Raw genomic sequence first — 22,076 nt, forward strand, 5'->3', positions numbered from 1 at the left:
AGCCTGTGACTCTGCATTCATAGTTATAAAACCTCTTCCATAAATTCACCAACCTCCATCTTAAACCTTCTTTCATATTTTCATTCCAGTTTTCTGATTTGGCAGCCTATTCCAGAGTCTCCCTGCACTGCTTCTTGAAAATCTTCTTCTAATTGCCTGCTTAAATTTATTCCTAGCTGCTTCTGCAGAATTACTGTGCTTCTCGAGTGCAACAGATTGCCTCGTTGAAAACCCATTGGGCACAACAGGAACACTTTCCAGTCAGCCATCACTTCAAAGAGCCTAATCCTCAATTGCTTCATTCATGCACTCCAGCTCAGGAATGAACTTGTTGGAGTTTAGCCTGTCATCAGCCTTTTCTGCTCCATAAGCCAGGACGTGCCATTGTAAAGTAGAGCAGCCTGAGGGTCACCTTAGCGTCGTGCTCATCTTTGCCACGCTGCTGCTGCTGGAAAGCATTGAGCTGGGGTGCAGTGCCACGTTTCAGGCTTCTCTTCCCTCTTGGAAGGGGACAAAATAGCAGTGTGCTGGAGGGTCAGCTGCACAGTGGTCAGGCAGGTGCTAGTGCAACAGGGAGGGTCTCGGGGCACCGCTTGCCTTTGAGTTAGTGTTGCTTTCTGCTTCTAAAGAAGTCAGAAAAGACCTTGAATATCCCCGAGGTTCAGACCCCACATTTTGAATTTCTGTGTGAATTTGCTGCCTGGGTTATTTTTGTTGTTGTTTCTGGCGGGACTGAAGCCATGGGGCTTTAGAGCAGAGCATTTGGAAAACATCTGAAAAAGAACAAGCTTTCAGGCTTCAGGTGTGGCCAACACAACAGCCTTCTGCTGCCAAAACAGAAAATGCCTAAGAATGGGGCGTTTTCTCTCCTAAAGGTCAGGATAAAACACCTGTTTCTGCAATTGGGCAGTTCTGGAGCTGTGAAAAAATGTACACCACAGGGAGCAGAGGCCCTTCTCCCTGGGAGGTCAGGCTCCTGACGTGTGGAAGGAGCTCTCCGTCTCCCAAGTCTGTTACACTGGCTTTGCAGAGATTCATTGCTTCACTGGTGGGCTGAGTACATTTGATTCCAATGAATCTGTTAAATACCATTAGTTAGACTTGCCATAATATGACTTATGGTAGGATTCGAGTTTGGCGATGGGAAATTCAGGCTCTTCCGTTTGCAAATGGAATTAATTGAGATTAAATTTCAGAAGCTGCAGGCTCTAGGAATTAAACTGTTTCTTCTCCAACTGTTTCTGCATCTGTGTAATGCCACGGATTAATTGAGATAATCTTGGTTATACCTATGCCGTTCTTGTGACTTTGATGGCATCATACCATTGCACAAGGTGATTATAGGAAGAGAATCAAGCCCAGAGGACTTGGAGATTATACAAACATATATGCATTATAATCCTAAAACTGCTCTATTAGCTGAATTGCTATGGAAAAAGGAAATTTTAAAAGCTTAGTATGTCCCGAGCATCTCATTTATTAACATGTTCTGGCTGATAGAACAAACTCGCTGGGGAGGAAAAGGGAAGGGTGAATCCCAGAGCAGCAAGGAAGATTTGGAGGAGCCTCACAGCCTTGCACAAATGCTGCGTCTGACAAAACAGACTCTGACCCAGCCTTGGTGTCCGCAGAGGTGTTTGGGCTGCATACCAATACCCAGCTGAGTGCTGGAAAAAAGATCATCTGACAAGGTGTAAGTAATGAAAGGGACATTAAGCAGATTAATATACAGCAGGAAGATAGCTTGGGAGAGGCAATTATTGGTCTTCAAGATGAAGAGAGAGACTTATCTTGGATCTTCTCCTTTCCATTGCTCCGAGTTAGTCATTAAAATCATAACAATCCTGGGCTCTCACAGTTTGCTTCATTCTATCACCTGTATGCGGATGGAGGCGAAGCTACCAGTGTTTCTGACAGAAAAATGGTGATTTTGCTGCTGCTTTTCTTTCCTCTCTCCGTTTGTTGTTTTACAAAATGAAAAACAAAGTGCAATTTTCTATTTCATTGTTTTAGAAAAAGAAAAACAAAGTGCAATTTTTTATTTTGTTGTTTAATAAGAAGAAAAACAAAGTGCAGGTTTTCATTTCCTTAGAAACATTGGATCTTCTTTTTTTTCCTGTAATGCTTTTCTCTCTCCCTGGCTGGCAAGAAGGATGTCTTCCCAGCTAAGCCAGCAGCCTAGCAAGCAAGCAGCCCTTCTGCCACCTGCAGTAAGCAAAGCCATGCCAGAGCCAGCACCAGGCACCCAGCAGTGGCAGAGCTGGACACAGTAACAGACAAAAAGAAAAGAAACCTGAGGAGCTTTTTATATCAAAACCAAGCACCAAGAAATGGCCGCCACCAGCCAAGGCACCGCAAGCTCTCATATCTGTGCCAAACCTGGAACAACAGCAAAACCAGAAGCCTCCCAAGCCAAAGTAGCTCCTGCGTATTAAAAGCGATGGCAGAGGAACAAAACGTGGGGCATGCCACAGTAACTTCATGCTGTCATTGCTGCTGTGATAGAGGCTCCGCTAGATCTATTTTACAGCTTCATCTTCTGCAGCTGGGTGCCTGGGCGACCACATGCTGCTTCCTCAGTGAGAGCAGAGGTGCTGGCAGACCCTGGGGCTGTGCTCCTGGGGGCTTTGTGCCTTTGCATCAATGTCCCTTGGCAGAGGGGACAGCTGTGGCTGAGATCAAGGTTTGGGTTCAAACCTCAGCACCCCGGTTTCTCTCCCATTGGAAGCCCAGCTAATGGATGGAGCTGATGGATATGGGTACTGGGGAGAGAGAAAGTTGTGTTGAAACTCCACAACTCAGCTTAAGTATTTTAAAAGCCACCAGGGCTATTATGATCATGTAGTCAGATTTTCAGCAGAGTCTAACCTCCACTGAGCCTGGTAGCAATGAGAACAAAGAGGTGTGTGGGGCTACTAATTGCAGAACAGCAAGAGTTCATTAAGTAATAAAACATTTTTAAAATGAAGCAAGAAGGAGTCCAAGTGAGGAGCATTTCATTCTAATGCATAATGGGGTTAGTATTTTGCCTTCAGTGCTCTTAAATCATTGAAATAGTGAGACTGCAGGTTTACTGCTTGCTGGGCTAATAATATGTTAAGTTCTATTATCTACAGCCTGTATGCTGCTTTCTAATTACGAGTCTGATACAACAAAAAGGCTATCTCTGCTTGCTCCTTTGTGTTTCCTTTATCCTCCTCCCTCCTCTCCCTGCATGCACCTTATTGCCCCGCAGCCATCAACTGAACAGACTCTCCTGTGAAGAACATGAGGAGCAGCCCCACTACCGTGTCAGTGTGTGTTCTCAATGCCCAGAATAATTCCAGCAGCTGGGATAAAGCACCCTGGCTTTTACGGCGATGGGAACAGGAGGCTGTGGTTGCGCTGCAGGGAGCATTGGCAACTCACATTTAGCTTCGCACCGGTGCGTTGGTACAATAAGGAGCATTCAGACATTAGGGTGCTATGGCACAGAGGCACTGGGCTCGGTCTAGGTCACAGGCTGCCAGTTTAAACTATTTTCCTGGAGAGAGAGCTTGTCTGAAGGCAGTTTCGCAGCTACCAGGATCTGGTTCTACCAGGCTGTTGCTGGGGGTGGTTGCGTGTGTGCATGCTGCGCTCTAGTGGTTTGTACAGCTTGGAGGAAACGTCCACGGCTTGCGAGTTTGTAGGGCATGGCCATGTCTTGGTGAGGCTGGAGGCCATGGTCATGCCTTGGAGAGACTGGAGGAAATTTCCATGCCTTAGTGAGGCTGGAGGAAGTGGCTGTGCCTAGGTGAGACCAGACGAAATGGCCATGCCATGGTGAGGCTGGAGGAAATGGCCATTCCTTGGCAAGACTGGAGGAAATGTCAATGCCTTGGCAAAGCTGGAGGAAATGGCCATGCCCTGGTGAGACCAGAGGAAATGACCATACCTTAGTGAGGCTGGAAGACATGGCCATGCCTTGGTGGGGCTGGAGGAAATGGCCATGTCTTGGTGAGACCAGAGGAAATGGCCATGCCTTGGTGAGGCTAGAAAACATTGCCATGCTTTGGCGGGGCTGGAGGAAATGGCCATGCCTTGGTGAGACCAGAGGAAATGACCATACCTTAGTGAGGCTGGAAGACATGGCCATGCCTTGGCGGGGCTGGAGGAAATGGCCATGCCTTGGTGAGACCAGAGGAAATGGCCATGCCTTGGTGAGGTTGGAGGAAACGGTTGTGCCATGGTGAGGCTGGGGGAAATGGCCATTCCTTGGCAAGACTGGAGGAAATGTCAATGCCTTGGAAAAGCTGGAGGAAATGGCCATGCCCTGGTGAGGCTGGAGCAAATGGCCATGGGCATGCCTTGGTGAGGCTGGAGGAAATGTCTGTGTCTGGAAGAGACTGGAGGAAATGCTCATCCCAGCCCCATGCAAGTACTTCTCCAAGGCAGATCTGTTTCTTCAGTGGAAGACTTTCTTCCTTGGCTTTGCTTTTGTAGTCCAATGTGTGTAGTGTCCTTCACTGAGCGCTAGTTTTAAAACCTAACAGCTCCCTGCTGTAGCTCCCTCCTGCTTTATGGCTCTTTGCCTAGTTTATTGGTATTCTTTTGTTACCGTTAATGGAGAAAGGCTAATTTTCACCACTTGAGGTTTCAACCCAATATCCCAGATCACACCTAGCCAATTTACCTTGTTTCTTCTATCTTCTTTTTTGACTGGCTTGTTCTCCTGCCAAATTTCTATATTTGGAGCAGGCAGGGAGTTTTGCATTCCTGGTGCATTGGCTCATGCTCCAAAATTGCTGCGCTGTGACGGTGCTCCTTTTGCATTCCTGACTTATTAAAGGGAAGGTGTCCCTAATGCCTTTACCTGGCATCTCCTCCAGGATGTTTTTCAGCTTCCCTTTTTGGACTTCTCAGTGCCTCAGCCCTGTTTTAACTTCTTTTTCCCACCATCATCTCGTGATGTTTTCCAGGTTGAGCCAGGCACGCTGAAAAACAACACAGATTTTCTTAGGTGCCAACCACTGCAGGGCAGGACTGGCTCGTGGGCAGAAGGTGGGTACTACCAGGATATGCACAGGTGATGACAACAGAAGCACACATTTTTGACAGGCATTGTCGTGTGAAAGTGAAACACTTATTCAATTGTTAAATAGTGAAAGTCTCCAAAGTTGCGCTGTTGCCAAAGTTAAAATAGAGCCAAATTGGATTTCTGGGGGTTTTCTTTCTTTGATTCTGTAGTTTTGGAGCATACTGAGGGTTTAGATACGTAGCTTTACAGGCATTACTGGGTATTAACATGAAAGACAAGTCATCGTTGTGATCAAAAAATTAAAGTCCTCCTGGGCTTTCAGTAAGTTACACAGGTACACATAGGGTTCAGTCAAGTATGGACTGAAATAAGGGTTTTTTTGAAGGTTGGGGCAGTGCCTGCATGCAGACTAGAAAAAAAAACACCCCACCAAAACATCTGAATGCTCACTTTGGTTAACAGGGAGGATCACACCTACAACCTTCGGAGCTAAAAAGCAATGAAGAGTTACAGCTGTGGATCAAAGAACCAATTTCTCCAGGAGAGTTGCCACAACAAAGCCGCATTTCTTGTGGTTCAGGTGAAGACAAACACACTCAGTGCTGACCAGCAAGGGTCAGGATTCATTCTTGCTGGAGAAGCCTATGCCAAAAGGAGCATTTAACTCTCTGTGATTCTGGTGTGGGACAGAGTTGTCCAGGAGTTCCTTGCTGTTCAGTTTCATTGCAAAATTATTGATGGGCCTTTTTCTTCGCCTCAAAAACCACCTGGGCAGAGCCATTTCTCTGGTTCACAAGAAACTACATTTTTTTCATATACATCCTCAGGAACTGATCCCCTTGGGGTGGGTTTCATCTCAGCCAGTTCTAGATATCAGTGCAGCCAAGCACTCCCCTGTGCTGGTCCCTCTCAGCTCTCCTTGTAGGCAGCAGGAAGAAATTGTAGTTTTGGGGGATTATTTTATGTGACAGCATACACACGAAGGCATTGGTTAGACCTTCAGTGACTTCAAAAAAGTAATCTTCTGGCTTTCTAACTATTTTTTTTTAATCTGGGCGCAGCGTGCGATAAGAAGCTGACTCACCGAGAAAGTCACCCGCAGGACTGGAGGAAGTTTATCTGCTCCTGGTGCTTTTCGTGCCTGGTCCTGCTGCCGGTCACAGTTTTGACAGCTGAGGTTGTTGTGCAAGGGCTTGCAATCAAACGTGACTGTAGCTCATCTTTTCCGCTCATCTGAGAGTCACTGGATGGTGTATTCCCACTGCTCCGGTGACAGGTTGATTGCATCGGGATCACGGGAGCATCGGGACACCAGCAGCCAGGTGCTCTCCAGAGCTATGTGAGCTAAAAATGAAGTTATGGATGATGAACTGCACCCACCCAAGGGGGTGACTGGAGCTTTTCTCAGAGCTCCTGGTTTTCCTCAAAGGGGCCAGTGCCCATGCCCAGCCTGTACACACCACCACCCCTGGCTGCTGGGCGTTATCGGGCAGGTGAGAAGTGCGCTGGCTCTAACCAGGTGCTAATGTTAGAGAAGGACGTGGAGCGGTCAGCGCAGCTTCATGGTATGAAGCCAATGCTGTGCGTGTGTGGAAGGAGGTTGAGTGATGGGATGGCCCCATGTCTGGGGGACCACCAGGACATTTCTCCAGGGTCTATGAAGCCTGGCTCCATGAGAAAAGCCATTGCTGCCTGTTACTGGGTGCCCTGCTGCCTTGCAGAACCCCTGAGGCAGGGGATGCCACTGCTGCTGCCTCTCCAAATACCATGCAGTCTTACCATGCCAGGGACAATTACACAAAAGATAATTACTCTTACTATGGGGAGCTGACACTCAACTACTCATCCTCAGGGATGAGTACGCTGATGCTAGTCACTACGAGTATTGCACACAGGACAGCTTTTGCACTGGAGCTAATGGGATATGTCGTGGGTACCTCATACCTTCAAGGCATGTTTAGCAGCTATATAAAAGCTCTCCTTCTATTAGGGCTCGCTGGTCACATCACAAAGCTGTTCTCACCAGGGAGCTGGGTAAGTCTGGTTTGTGCTGAGCCTCCATAGCTGCTGAAATGCAGATTTATTTCTGCTTTCTTACATATAAAAAATAATGCTTGATGGAATTTTATTTTTAAAACTAGTGGGTTTGAATTGCTGGGTTGGAGTGGGAGTGTGCTCTCAGTGCCCGCAGCTGGGCATCTGAGTCCAAGAGCCACTCCTGAAAAATGTGAGGAAAGGTTGTTAGCAGTAATCGGGGTGCTGCTACCGTGGTGTGCTTTTGGGGTGCTTTGGTGTAGCTGGGAACATTATGCCTGAAGAGCAGTACGCAGGTTTGTGTCCCATTGTGGTATCGCTACCCTTTAATAGGCTTCAGTTCCCTAATGAGCATGAGCTTAGTGATACTGGGACTGAGCTGTGAACCTCTGCCCGCCTGTGGTGTGACAGGCTCACCAAGCAGCAGCACCTTGGGTGCTCTTCACCTCTCCTGCCATGGCAGATGTGGCCAGAGGTTCAGAGCTTGTTTCTGGGTTGGTTTTTTTTTTCTCAATGCATCGGCAAGAGGTCAGAAGCGGTCGCCAACCAAAAGCAGGAGGAGAAAACTGGATTTAATGATTGAAAGGCAGTGCTGAGATCAGCCATTCCTCTGCTGACGCCCAGGATGAGCTTTCCCCTGTGGAGGAGGTCCAGGTGGTGGGGAAGGAGTTGCAGTTGGGGGAGGTATTTAATGCTGCCTGTCTCTGGATTTCTCTACTCTTTGACTTAGTGCCATGTTTCAGAATTTAAAATGATGGGTTGGGTCCTTGGCTGCTGGTTTTGAGACCGTGGCATAGGCGGGACGTGTCTCCAGCACCCTGTGAAGCGAGCCAGTCCTGCAGTGTGGGCAGTAGCAGGACCATGAGAAACCCAGGCGGGTGCCTGTCTAAAGGCTCTGCTTTCTCACGTGTCATTCCAGTCCTGCCAAAACCTCACAGAGATGTCGTGCTACCTACACCAGTGCCTCCCTCCAGTCTACCAGAACCCCGTCCCCATCCAGTGCCCACCAACCTATGCTGCCAGACAGCTGTCAGTGCCTACCTGGCACTCAGCGCTGTGCAGCCCACAGTATGTGACCCCCTGCATCCCCCGGCAGCGGATCATGTCCTCCAGCTTCTCCCAACAGCAGTGTGTGACCCAGTGCGTGCCACGGCAGCAATACGCAACCCAGTGTGTGCCGCAGCAGCACTGCATGCCGCAGCGCATCCTCCAGCAGCCACGTGTCACCCGGTGTGTGACAACTTGCGTGCCACAGCAGCAGTGTGCGACTGAGGGGGTGTTGCAGCAGCCTTGTGTGACCAAGTGTGTGCCGCAGCAGCAGCGTGAGACCACCAGCGTGCCGCAGCAGCGTGTGACAGAGTGCATCCCGCAGCAGCCGTGTGCGACCAGGTGCATCACCACGTGTGTGCCACAGCAGCCGTACCTGACCAAGAGTGTCCCACAGCAGCAGTGTGCCACCAAGTGCATCCCACAGCAGCGTGTGACCATGTACTTCCCACAGCAGCAGTGCGCGACCAGGTGCATCACCACATGTGTCCCGCAGCAGCGTGCGACCAAGGGTGTCTCACACCGGTTTGTGACCTCTTGTGCCCCACAGCAGTGTGCCACCATGTATGTCCCGCAGCAGTGTGCCACCAGGTGCGTGACCAAGTGTGTCCCACAGCAGTGTGCCACCCAGGGTGCTAGCATTTGTATCCCACAGCAGTGTGCCACCAAGTGTGACTCACAGCAGTGTGGGACAACTTGTGTCCTGCAGCAGCAGTGTGTGACCAAGGGTGTCTCTCAGCAGTGTGTGACCAAGGGTGTCCCACAGCAGCAGTGTGCTACCAAAGGTGTCCCACAGCAGTGTCCCACCAAGTGTGTCCCACAGCAGTGTGTGACCAAGGGTGTCCCACAGCAGCAGTGTGCCACCAAGGGTGTCCCACAGCAGTGTATGACCAAGGGTGTCCCACAGCAGCAGTGTGCCACCAAGTGTGTCCCACAGCAGTGTATGACCAAGGGCGTCCCACAGCAGCAGTGTGCCACCAAGTGTGTCCCACAGCAGTGTGTGACCAAGGGTGTCTCACAGCAGCAGTGTGCGACCAAAGGCGTCCCACAGCAGTGTGTGACCAAGGGTGTCCCACAGCAGCAGTGTGCCACCAAGTGTGTCCCACAGCAGTGTGTGACCAAGGGTGTCCCACAGCAGCAGTGTGCCACCAAGTGTGTCCCACAGCAGTGTGTGACCAAAGGTGTCCCACAGCAGTGTGCCACCAAGTGTGTCCCACAGCAGTGTGTGACCAAGGGTGTCCCACAGCAGCAGTGTGCCACCAAGTGTGTCCCACAGCAGTGTGTGACCAAAGCTGTCCCACAGCAGTGTGCCACCAAAGGTGTCCCACGGCAGCAGTGTGCCACCAAGTGTGTCCCACAGCAGCAGTGTGCCACCAAGTGTGTCCCACAGCAAAGTCAGTCGGGTGGAGTAAAAATTTCAAGTCACTCTAAGAAGTACTGCTCTGCGTCCAAATGGCCCTGGTAAGAAGGAGCAGGAGAAAGGAAGGTCCACGGGAAGAGAGTGAGGTACAGCTTTGGGGCAGGGGTTCTTTTTCTCCTCGTCCCACCTGCCAACTAGTTGCTATTGCTGAACTCTGCTTTATCTCCATTTTCCAGTACTTCCCCTGTAGCTCAGCTCTATTTCAAGGCAAGGTGTGATACTATTTCCATGGCTGCACTCCAGGTGCCTGTGGCTTGTACCTTGATCTGCTACAAGGCATAGTTTAGTGGGATGCTATTCAATTCTCACTTAATTGAAATGAGTAGCGATTAAAAAACAAAATTTAAAAAAAAAAAATGTTTAAGGAGTCCAGGTCACAACAGCATCAATAGGGCTGGCAGTGCCGGGGGCTGGTCCATGCCTTGGGAGACAACGTTAACTTGGATTCCACGAAGCTGCAAGTTCTCCCAACAGCTGTTTTTGCTCTCAGATTTGGAAGCCAAAGATAAATTTGCTAAGCAAACGGTATACGAATCTCACGCCAACAGCCTTCATTTCGGAAGGTGGCCAGAAATCCCTGCTGCTTCTAAACACAGACTCTGCGCTTTCTTCAGTAGAGTTCCCCAACAAGACGGGATTTCTGGCTCGGTGAAGTTGGTCCTTGCTGAAATTTTATGCATGAAAGTGTTTTATTCACTTGGTTGCTTTAATTAATATTGAAAACACAATACTTGAAACAGAAGAAAGTGTTTGGAATAATGCTGCAGGTTGTAGCACGACTCTTTTATAAGTGCTTGAGCTATAAAAACAGTTAGCTATATTCTTTATGCTGCCTGAAGATGTGTACGCTACACTGTACTGAAAACAAACCATATAAATATATATGTATACTTATACATATATATACATACTTAAATAAATATAGTTGTCTGACCTCAGATTAAATATCTTGTCTTTTTGCCCTCTGGTTGTTCTTCTTTATTAAATATAGTGAACTCCTGTCTGAAAAATATAAAAATCCTGTAATATGCCCTATCATTAGGAACATGAGTAGAGCTCACGCTAAGTAGATCATGTGTATTTGGAGGGCAAAAACAAGTGTCGCAAGACGAAGAGGAGGGTGTGACCGGGGCTGGGACGCTGCCCTGCATCCTGCCCTGCTCTGCCTTGCTCGGTGACCTTGGGGTGCCACCACGGGCTGCCCTTGGGAGGCAAGGAGGTGTCTGAGACCTGAGCATCTAGCAATGTCGAGGTGGCATCTGGTTGCTTCCCCCGGGTGCTCAGTGGGTCATGGGGGAGCAGAACCTTTTCACACCTTCTCCTGAATGTCCAGCGACGATGCTTTGGCAGCGTGCAGAGCAGCAGTGACCGTGGGTCTCCTTCCACCTCGCAGAGTCAGAGTTGCTCTCACAACCTAACGTTTTTGCCTTCCCTTGAAAACCAAGGCATGAGCCTTCTGGGGCCTTCTGAGGAGCTGCACCATCACTGTGGCTTTCCCATAGGAGCCAGAGCCCAGGGGATCATTAGGACAATCTTCCTGGGTGGTGGGTGGCTGGGTGGCACAGGGGTGCCCACTCATGGGGTGGAGGGGCCGCTGGAGCACGGGACTTGTTTTGGAGGTGGCAGCAATGGAGTCAGGTTCTGACCCTGGCTCTGACTCACGCTGCGCTGCCAAGTGACCACAGTGCAATGCGCCTCAGTTTCCCCTGTGCTTAATTGGGAATAATAATAGCCCCCACAACCATGTCCCATGTGGCACTGTGCGTCTCTCTGAGATGAAAGGACTTTACAGATGTTAATTAAGGACATTCGGATGACAGGGCACGATGTTATCATCAGGTTAATATTTTGCTACCTGCACGGGAAACACTAAACTGAATATTAGCACTACTTGAAGGCTACTTGATCTGGCCCTTGTCCAGGAATTGGGTTTATGGAGTTTATAGAAATCGGATTAATCTGCTTACCTGCTCTCTGATGCCAGCTCAACTCCTAAACTATTGGGTCAGATCATTTAACATAAAAATGGGTGTTGTAATCCAGGGGAGTGAAACACAATGAAAGTTGGAGAAATCCAGGTTGGAATCAGTGTTTTTGTCTTCAGTTGTGGAAAAGAAGATAAACCTAAAGAACGCATTCTTCCCTTCGATTTTTGTAGCTCTTGAAATGTTGGCCTCAACCAGGAAAACATGCACTTTGTATTTTTTTTCTGTGATATGGAGGGAGACTTTTTTGTCAGAAAATTGGAAATGTAAATAATACACCTACCTTCAGGCTTCTGGATTTTCCAGTGAAAACAGAAATAGACAACTTATTCATCAGGTCGTAAGCCAGAGATTAATATTCTGCTTTAAATCATAGAATCATTTAGGTTAGAAAAGACCCTTCAGATCACCAAGTCCAACCATAAATGTAACTCTGCCAAGTCCACCACTAAACCATGTCCCTAAGCATCATGTCCACATGCTTTTTAAATACCTCCAGAGATGGCAATGCAGCAGCATCCCCAGTGCTTCGTATCAGTGAGAAATTTCCCACCTACTCCATTAAACTATTTCACTTCTTTTTATTTCAATGTGTGAGACCTTACCTGAATTCCCAGCATATTGGAATCCAATTCATAGGTGTCAGATTTCCATTAAAGGAAAAAAAAAAATAATGCCAGGGCCGTCCCTTACGCAAATATGACTACGAAAAAATGCATTCCTTGTCAGCACTTAACGCTCATGCCACTGTTAATTTTCCCTTGGGTTTATTCGTGGCATAGCAGGGAACAAAGGGAGGGATGACTGGTGCAGGGGCTGTGCAGCAGAGCAGGAAACGTGATTTGTGTTTTCGGGACACGAGCTTGGTTTGATTCAGCTGCCTTTCCCCGGGCTGCCTCAGTGCTCCTGCTGTCCCTTCTCCCCTTTGTTGTGCCGGAAAAGCGTCACCTCTTTCAGCAGGTTATATTATTCGCGGCAAATCCTTTTTAGTACCTGTCTTGCCCTTAGCCCAAGGCTTTCTTAGTCCCAATCATCCGTCTCTTCCCTGGGTGCCCTGTGTAAGAAGGAAGTCTGCATGCCACAGTAATTATGGTCTGCAAAAATCGCCGAGAGTCCTTCCTGGACGGCGTTTTCAAAGGCACTGAGGGGACTTCTGCATGCAGCTCCCATGGAAATGAGGAGTCCCTTGAGCAGTCCCTTTGGTGATCTCAACTGAAATCTTTTTCTGGGTGTAAAGGAGCATTTTAGCTGGCCTGGATCTGCAACGGGCAGGCAGGGATGCTTTGGCGGCGTGGATAGGGGTTCGCAGCCTGAGGGGGGTGAGTGGCCCCAGCACAGGGTGTCCTTGACCTGCCAGGGGCTTCACACGTTGGATCAGGGGGTTCCCCCTCACAGAGCTCACAGGTAAGCCAGATGTCCCAGCAGCGCCAGGTCCCTGCAGAGTGAGGACAGCCATTCCCACCAGCACGAAGCTGCACGTGGCTCGGCCAGGACTGGGAGGCAATTAGAGCATCACCCAGCCAAACCACCTAACTCCCCTAGGGCACTTATTCACTGTATAAAAGCTCTGCCATCGTGGGGCTCTCCTAGGCACTTCTCTCCGGTTGTTCTCACTGATGAAGTGGGTAAGTCTGGCTTTTAGCGGAGCTCCTGAAATGCTGTTTATTCCTGGGTGGCCGGAGCAGGCAGAGGTCCTGCCTGTGTACTTGCGAAGAAGCATCCTCTGGGGGATGCTGCCTTCAGCACCGGCATGCGTGGCTCTAACAGCTGGAGCATCTCCTCTGTGCTAAACTGAAGAATATTGGGAGAGCACTTCCAGATGGACTGTGAAGTCAGGAGTGGGATTTGTGGGCTTTTCTACGCTTTCTGTTAGTTCTAGTCCAAAGGAGCCTGTTGACTACATAAAGGGCTCGATGCTGGCAGGAGTCAGATATGAGCTTGCACGCGAAAAGGTGACTCCTCTAAAGGAAGTGGCGTGGAGAGATTTGCTGCTGTTTTATGGAATTTAAACAAAGTAACTTCTCAGGTTGTAGGAAGAAGCTGACCAACTTCAGTGCCAATGTGGAAGTTAGCAGAGAGACTCTGTAGCTAAGCCTGAACAGGTTAAAATTTGTATCTAGGCTAACAATGAGAAAAATACGTCTGAGATGCAAACAATCCCCTGGAAGCAAATAATCCCCCCTAATTTAGAAGATTTTTATCATGATGAGCATCACCAGCTCTATGGCATTGTACATGTAGTAGTAGCAATTGGTATCACTGTTTTTCAATGGGTTGTTTTTATTAGTTGATGATTATTATAATTGTAGTGATAATAAGTTTTCCTAATGATAGTAACACACAGCATTGTTATTGCTAATAGTCACCCAGTGATGGGCTTTTGGAAGAATAAAATGCCTTACTGCAATCATAGACAGAAGTAGGGGTGGTCAGGAAAATGCAGTTTCTTTACAGTCATTTAAATATATGCCTTAATCTACAAACAATGTTGAAATGAAAAAACATTTTTGATCAGAGTACTTTTCATATGTCAGTGGTTCCAGTACCTGTTGTGCTCAAAATAATCCTGTTAAAAACTCTGAAAACTCCCTGAAAGTGATGTTCTCTGCAGCAGGGAATCATAGCATCATTTAAGTTGGGAAAGACCTTTAAGATCCTCAAGCCCAACCCTTAAGCTAGCACTGAAGCGTGATGGTTTCTCCTACGACTCTCGCCGGTGAGGCAAAGTAAGGCATTTCACAGTGGTTTCAGGAGGAAAGTGTGGACCTCCGGATGGTGCCGCCTGGTCCCTTCCCCAGGGATACAGTCTCAGCTAGACTCGCTTTTGTGCTGCGTGCACAGGGGCTGCCAGGATGAGGTTTCACTCTCAGAGCTGCCCTGCCAGGCGTTTTGTCAGTAGATCTTTGAGTGACTGTAACAAAACCAGGACACTATGGCTCGGTATGACTGTTGCATGAGACTGGAGGCTGCTTTAAATGGGTGTAATTCTCCTAACCCCATGAAACTTGACCAGTTAACACCAGCTGAGATTTTGCCTTGATAGCTTCTCCTTTCCTGCTGTGGTTTCACCAAATACTTCGAAACAATCCTGCTGCATTTCCTCTTTTCTTTCCTTGAAGATGCCTACACAACAGTAGGAAGCTGGGACTGCAAGGCTGGTAGAGGCAACAAAGCTGATGCTACAGTAGCAAGCTCAGAGCCCCTAATTGCACACTGCCAGCCCAGCAGGTCCCTGTGGGACCATGAATAGGCAGGCAGGTCGTACGTGCTGAGCTCCGCGCTGCCACAAACCTCTCCTTACCCTCAGATAGTTAATTTAACCTCAGCTTGGGTTTGCCCGCATGAACTGCAGCCACACCTGAGCATGACAGCATGGACACACCTTTAATTTTGGCTTGCCTTTCATCTCTGGTGCTTGGGAGTTGCAGGACATAAGCTTGCAAGGACATCCCAGTGGGGACACAGGACGTTTCCGGGAAGTAAGGCAGAGAGTCGTAATGTCACTTCTCCTTGGTGAAATGCTTTGATGGACACTTAGCTGGTATTTGAAGGGCAGGATGAAAGCTTCCCGGTTTGCCTGGCTCCGATACCTGATCATTTCTGGGCTCTTAAGAGAAGGGTGTGGGGGCAGAAGCTAAGAACAGACTCCTCTCCTCACCTGGGTAATCACAGCCCGGTCCTGAGTCACTGAGAGCCTCTGACCTTCAAGAGAGCTAGGGTGTGGGCTCCTCATGTTGAGGTGCCTGGGGGGAAACTCTGAGTCCTGCATCACAAAAAAATAGCCAATGCCTATGTGAACTCTCTGTATTTTTCCTGCTTCTTTCAGGCATAAGTGCCTTGTGTGACCATGCACTATTATGGGGAGCGGTATAAACACCTCTACCTGCCAGGATCGAGCTGTGTCACCGAAAGCATCCAGCAATGCATGCCCCAGTCTGATGGGTACAGTACCACGTGCCACCCAGTGAGCGTGATCAAGAGCCCGATGCCAAGATGGCAAAGCTACACGCAACCTCTCACTTACGTGTGCTCACAGCCAAGCGTGCCCCAGCCACCTCTGCTGTCCTGTCAGCCCTACGTGCAGCGGTGTGTCCTGCTGTACCCCGAGCCTTGTGAGACCACTCGCCTTCTGCCCTGCAGAAAGCCCAGCCTGAAGCTAAGCCCGGGACAGAGTTTCCAGCCCTGTGACACCAGCTACCCTGAGAAAAAACGCATGGCCAAGAGCCTCCCACCATGCGCACCCAGGTGCCCGGAGCCGAGCAAACTCAAGTTCCCACCATGTGGGATCAAGTACTCGTCCTCATGCAAGGATGAATGCAGGTCACAGAAGATATCCAAGTGCTCATCGCAGCGGTATGGTGCTGAGCTCCGGTCCTTGCAGGGGATGACGGGCTATTCTCCACCACTGCGGGGAGTCACCGAGTGCCCCCCGCAGCAGTGCATAACGCAGTCTTTTCTGCAGGAGTGTGTGAACGGGTTCCCCCAGCAGAAGTGCATGAAGGGCTACCCGACGCAGGAGTGCGTCACCACCTACACCTCGCAGCAGCGTGTCACCAAGTGCCAGCCGCAGCCACACATGCCCAAGTGCCCCCCTGGGCAGGCAATAAAGGAGTGCTCCTCGCAGCAACACGCAGTCAAATGCTCACTGCCGCAGGAGGCAGCCAAGCACAAGAGCTCATCCACGCAGCACCTAAGCAAGTCCAAGTGCCTCTACCCACGGGCCACCCAGCACTCGACGCAGCATCACTCAGGGGGAGTGAAACGTTCGAGCCACTCCAAGAAGAGCCGCTGTGTTTCAAAATGTCTGTGCTAAAGGAGATAAAGAAGTAGTTGTGAGAGCAGCAAGCTATGTAGCTGAGGTCTGAGGTTATTTTTCTCCCCCGATTCCCATTCCTAACCCTCAGAGAAGCTTTGGCTTTATTTTACCCCCTTATTGTACCCATATTAAACTCATAGAGTGCATTGCCACACTTATTCCTGTAACAGAAAAGATTTAGTGACAAGTTAAGTAACTCTGAGCAGGTGCTCAGGCTTTGACTTCAAACCGACTGTAACTCTGTTATGGTGTTCACACCCTGAGAGGTTTTTACTGTTACTGGATCAATTATATTCACTGGTTGTACCAGTGGTATTAAACAGGTTGCAGCTGGATTCCTGCTCTCTGTCTGACTTCTTTCCCATTTTTAAAAACTCTTTCTAATACCTACTAATATAAAAAACTATTCCCTGTTGTTACACCACTCCTTTGGGTAAAATAATAGCAGTAATCATGTTTTTAGGACTAGAATTACCATCTGTGGGTAAATCTTTTGTGTTCAAAAGTTACCCAGAGACATAGGAAAAGAAGCAGCACAGGGCGGTATTTAGAAGGCAGCTTGGCTAAAGTAATGAGACTCAAACCTCAGACAGGAGTTTATTGTCTATCCAGCCTTAGCTCGGTCGCACCAGCCTCGCACAGAGCACGGCCAACTGCATGTGGGTCATGCAGGAGAGCTTTTACTCCTGCACCCTGGGAGCAGGGCAAGCTGCCCCTAGTGTCCCCTGTGCTGCAGTTTTGTCCCTGCACAATCCACTGCTGAGCAGATTATAAAATAGGTTGTATGGGATAGTCCCTGGCACAGGAGGAGGGAGAGAGGATGCTGCACAAGGTTTCTTCTGCTGCTGTGATCCTGGGCTGGCTCTGTCTGCATAAGATGGGTGATCAGCATCAATAATCTGTGGTTATAAAATTGCAAACAGCCCTGTCATGTCCATCTCACCCCAGGGCACCTACATGTCCAAGATCATCCCCAACTCCATCCTGGAACTTTCAGTTTTCCAGCTGTTCCTTAATGGTAACATTTTCCTGGATAGCACAAAACAGTTACCGTGCTTGGTCAATATTTTGATTTCCTAGTATCTCTCTCTCTCTCTCTAAGGGGCAAAGTTCTAAAGCAGGTGTCTTTGCCACAGTCCCTCCCAGGAGGTGCTCCTGGGGCAGCAGAAGCTCTCTGCCACCATCTAAAGGTGCAGTGGGAGACCTGGCAGCTCCTCTCATCACTGCTTTGCTCTGCTCAGCCAGCTCCCTGGGCAAATCCCAGAGGGAAAACCATCCCCTGTCTCCTTGGCTTCCTTTGCAGCACCCCAAACAGACCAAGCAGGATTTCTAGAGACTTCTTTTTCTAATAAAGTGATAGATTTGCCTGTAGAAACAGAGACCAATGCTATCAGCAGTCCTCCAGGATTCGGAGAAATCTTGCTCCTGAGAGAGATTTAACTCTAACTTCTAGTAAACCACAAACTGTGGGAAATTAAATGAAAAAGAGAGGAAAGGCCTGAACAAGGAGCTCCCTCCTGACTACCACACAAGAGATCAGTCCCTTTCTTACAGTGGGTCTATCAAAAACCAGGCTCTTCTCTGTCCTTGCTTACCCTGGGCACCAGCATGCTCAGGACAGGCGGCGAGGCCTGGTTGTCTGCAGCCATTAGAGGGAGATGGAGGTTCACAATTAAGGCACAAGGGTGGCACAGCCCAGGGGAAGCTCTCCCACCTGCATTTATCCCACTTGCATGGTTTAAAAGGCTCTGCTGGCCTCAGTCACTCCTGGTCCCGAAAGGATCCTGACTTCCCTTCAGTGAGCATGGGGAAGATGACATTAACCAGCAGAAAAGCATTTCCTTGTAGAAACTGGAACTTCTGAGCTTCTGTTTCTGTGGTTTTGGTCCTGATAAAGGGGTCACTTTGAAATAATCTCAAAGCAACCGCGAAATGGTGCCTGAACTTCTACTGGCTCTCTGCAAGAGGATGGTTTTTGTGCTCTCTTGTTCCCTCTCTCCTCCTGCTATCTGCTCCGGCAGCAGACCCTGCTCTCCCTCATCGAACGGATTATCAGGTGGGATCTGCTGCTGGAAAGGTCACCAGTGCTGCCAAACACCCAGACCTGGTGGCCCAAAAGGTGACGTGAGGCGATGCTGCATCCCTGTGGTAGCAAGAGCCAACTGCAGGCTGGGCTGCCTGAACCAGAGCGTGGCCAGCAGCAGGAGAAAAGTTTTGATTCCTCCCCAAGCTGGCAGTCAAGGGGCCACATCCAGACCCCCCATGGCTGGTTCTGAGTGCTCAGCACAAAAACAATGGACAGCCAGGAGCGGGTCTGATGGAAGCTGCAGGTGCTCAGGGCACAGGAAGGGAGGCTGGGAGAGCAAGGTGTCTTTGCCCTGGAGAAGAAAACACTGAAGGGACAGTTTATTCCTACCTTCACCCACCAAACGAGTGTTTAGAGCAAAGACGGGCTCCAGTCCAGGTGGGCAGTGATGGGGTGGGCTACAAAGCAGCTTTTCTGGGGGGATTTTGCACAGCCTTCCCATGCCACCACTGCCCAAAGTGATTCTAGTGCAGCATTCCCCCGCCAGACAAACTCTACATTGCCCATGTTTATTGAGAGGCCTGAGATGTTTTAAGGTTGTGTTTCTACTCCCCTTTCCAAAGGTGTCTTTGTGCAGAAGGCATAACAGCTCCTAGAAAGAAGACTGGGAGGTTTAAATGAGTTCCCAGTTTGGGGTATTGGATGCTCTGCAGGTAAACTGGCATAGAAACAGGAATTTCCATTTTTCTAGACACTTCTGTCTGTTTTAAGGGAGAAGCGTACGGTCAGAAATTGGTTCAGAAGTCACCAAGGCATCCACCAGCTACTTGAAATTGTCAAAGAATATGAAATATGATTTTTCCACATGAATTGCCAGCTATCTCTAGTAACAGAGATCTAGAACAGCAGCGCAGCAGGGTTAGCCTCCATCATGAGCCATGGATGTGGGGCTGACTTTGTGGATAACCTTATGTTCACTTTTCATTGTCTTTTGGGAGAGGCTGGGGAGAATAATCCCAGCAATTAGAGATTGGTGAGGTGAGGTTTCCACTCAACAGGGAATGTCAAAACATTTTAAAAATATTCATCACTGGTTTATGTATGCAAAGTGTTTTATCATTATAATATTAATAGTATGTTATCTGAGGCAAACACCTCCAGGCTAATAGCAGCTTTAGAATATGCAGTTTTTGATGGAAGTGCCTTCATTGCTCTCATAAACAGGATGTTGTTTTCAAGCCCTGACAACACAAGGACACTTTGCATTTTCATTAAACCATGCGTTTCTGTTCGCATTCAAAAGGAATCATTGCGAAACGGGTTAAAAGGCAGATCTGGCTGAGCCTCTGAGAATTGAACGGATGACTCTCAACTCTGAGAATCCACCAGAATCCTTAGGAAATCAGTGAGGCTCCGCAAAATTCAGCAATCCCTGTAGATCAGTAGCCATGTGATTGCAATTGATTACAAATTTTTTCCTCCCATCATGAAGTCTCCCTCGATGCACTTTTAGCCCATGACTTCTCTTTTCCTCAGCAGGTGCGAAAGGCAGCTAAATTATTTCACCTGGGCATTTACCTTTTATATGCAGAAATTATTACCTTGTCTCCTTCCAGTCTTTTCTTCTGTAAGTGGGCATCCTTCGGAGACTGTGTTTCTTAACCTTCTGATCACACACGGGGATTGGAGCCAGACACTCGGCACCTGGTCAGTACCTGGAGTATGAACAGGGATCCCCAAGCAGAATGACGTCCTCCGGCTGAAGCTGTGGCAACAGTCAGCGAAGGACATGAAGCAAATCAGCTTTGTTGTGAACAAACCCGGGGTACGTGCAGCAAAATTCTGTTCCCCACTCCTCCCTCCTCCAAGCCACTTATAGGGACGAAGCCCGTGGTGCCTCCAACTAAATGCTATGGTGGATTTAGAGGAATGAATTAAAATCACGCATCTAGCAGCAGGTGCAACCAGTATGGCTAAAATACATCACCTGCTGTCTGCAAACCACTGCTCATGTGGTCGATGTTTAAGTCAAAATTGAACAAACTGGAGTGAGTTGTACCCCCAGAAGTGGCAGAATCACATCAGCAATTAATTTAGACCATAAAAAAAAATAACACAAAAAGGGAACCTCACAGCATGTAACAGTATGTACCATGGAAATTTGAATAAAGCCAGTAAACAGTGTTAAAATAATTATAGTAATTATAAGCGTTACACACGTGGGAAAAATTGTTTGGAAAGTAATTACGACCTCACGCACAAAGGTTGTCTCATCTTCCTGGAAGTTCAAGAAAGCATATAAAACTCAAAGGATTAAGGGCTCCTCTGGCCATTTCTCTTGACTTCTTCCTGGACAGCTGGTAAGTCCCATTCACCTCAATCTAATTATATTGGGTAAAATGTTGCTTTAACATGAGCTGCGGTTTATCAGCAAGCCAGTCTGTGGTTTCTAAAAATATAAATGAGATTCTCTCTTTAAAAAATTACTAGGAATTATTTAGCTGTATATTTGGACCATGTGCAGCCTTAAAAATATATCTATTTGGACTAGTATTCTTATTAAAAAAAGGTAGTGCAATTCTGTTATCAACTAAGTGTATATAGCTATCTGGTATCCGACATAAAAGGCATTTTAAGCTCTATTCAGGTAGAGTTTAGATAATGTTGTCATAGCATCATAGAATTGTTTGGGTTGGAAGGGACCTTTAAAGCTCATCTAGTCCAACCTCCTTGCATGAGCAGGGACATCTTCAACAAGATCAGGTTGCTCAGTAACATTAGTATTAGTATTTATTCATAAAATAATTGGAGAAGATCAGAGACGTTCAAATCTCTTTTCCAAAAGTTTTTGTTCATAAATCGGGAAGATTCAGTTCTCAAAGCGTTAAAAAGGGACTGCAATCTTCTCGCCTCCTTCCTTTCATGTTGGCACCCCAATCATAGCTAGAACACAGAGCTCATTTCAGTAAGAAGTTGTGTCTCCCCAGGTTTCAGTTGGTCATCCACGCAGGTCTTTTCATGGCTGGCACCTCGCTCTTCAGGGTAAGACACCTTTATCGTAGCACTGTTAGGAAGAAGAAACTCTGCAAGGACAATTGTTTTCATACTCAGCGACTTCAGGCATTTTCTGATGAGAGCATCTGACGCTGAGCGTTGACAGATCATGAAAAGCTAGACAAGTAACGGCATCCCCCTTGACCTTCCCATCATAACTGGTGAACAGAAACAAGCATTTATCATGTTTATCATGACTTATTTAAACACCTACCTCTGAATGAGCTTGATTGCACTCTCAAAGTACCTGTTTTTCTCCAGGGACAAAAATTAAAGTGGCTACTTAATCAGCTACATCATGCAGTTATTAACTTTGACAGATAAACCCCACAATACATTTTTGTAATTCTTTCAGGTTGAATGACCTAATAGATGGATTCAGGGTCTAGGCAAAAAGTTAGGCACCAAAAATCCTTATCAGGTTCTTGGCTCTGCCATGAATGGTCTCTGCAAACCACCTGGAGGTACCCAGAGGCAAGATTTTTCCTAGGAGCTCGGGGCTGCCGTGCAGAATGGCACCAAAATTGGGTCCTACCATCTCCTGCACAGCAGTGCCCAGCTTGCAGGGCTGCAGTGATGTTCTTTTCCTCCCAGTCCTGCCTGACACAGGCTCATTAGTCTGCACGAACCTCCCAGGACATTGATAGTGCTCAGTGCAATCTCAGCAGAGGCACAGAAATACTATAGTGCGTAAT

The 22,076-nt window shown here is 48.1% G+C and overlaps 2 protein-coding genes across 2 annotated transcripts; both read left to right on the forward strand.

The window, feature by feature from the left end:
- Positions 1–7,973: 7,973 nt before the first annotated feature.
- Positions 7,974–9,545, forward strand: LOC130141183 (keratin-associated protein 10-6-like). The gene has a single exon (XM_056321918.1). It carries the CDS (start codon positions 7,974–7,976, stop codon positions 9,543–9,545), a length of 1,572 nt encoding a protein of 523 aa, XP_056177893.1.
- Positions 9,546–15,332: 5,787 nt separating this feature from the next.
- Positions 15,333–16,298, forward strand: LOC130141580 (uncharacterized). The gene has a single exon (XM_056322605.1). The coding sequence runs from the start codon at positions 15,333–15,335 to the stop codon at positions 16,296–16,298; it is 966 nt and encodes a 321-aa protein (XP_056178580.1).
- The last annotated feature ends 5,778 nt before the right edge of the window (positions 16,299–22,076 follow it).

Source organism: Falco biarmicus, chromosome 19, assembly GCF_023638135.1.
Source record: "Falco biarmicus isolate bFalBia1 chromosome 19, bFalBia1.pri, whole genome shotgun sequence".
NCBI lineage: Eukaryota > Metazoa > Chordata > Aves > Falconiformes > Falconidae > Falco > Falco biarmicus.

Bases quoted from the DNA above. Each gene is read 5' to 3' on its own strand.
- LOC130141580 (XM_056322605.1), top strand. From the start codon at position 15,333: ATGCACTATTATGGGGAGCGGTATAAACACCTCTACCTGCCAGGATCG.
- LOC130141183 (XM_056321918.1), top strand. From the start codon at position 7,974: ATGTCGTGCTACCTACACCAGTGCCTCCCTCCAGTCTACCAGAACCCC.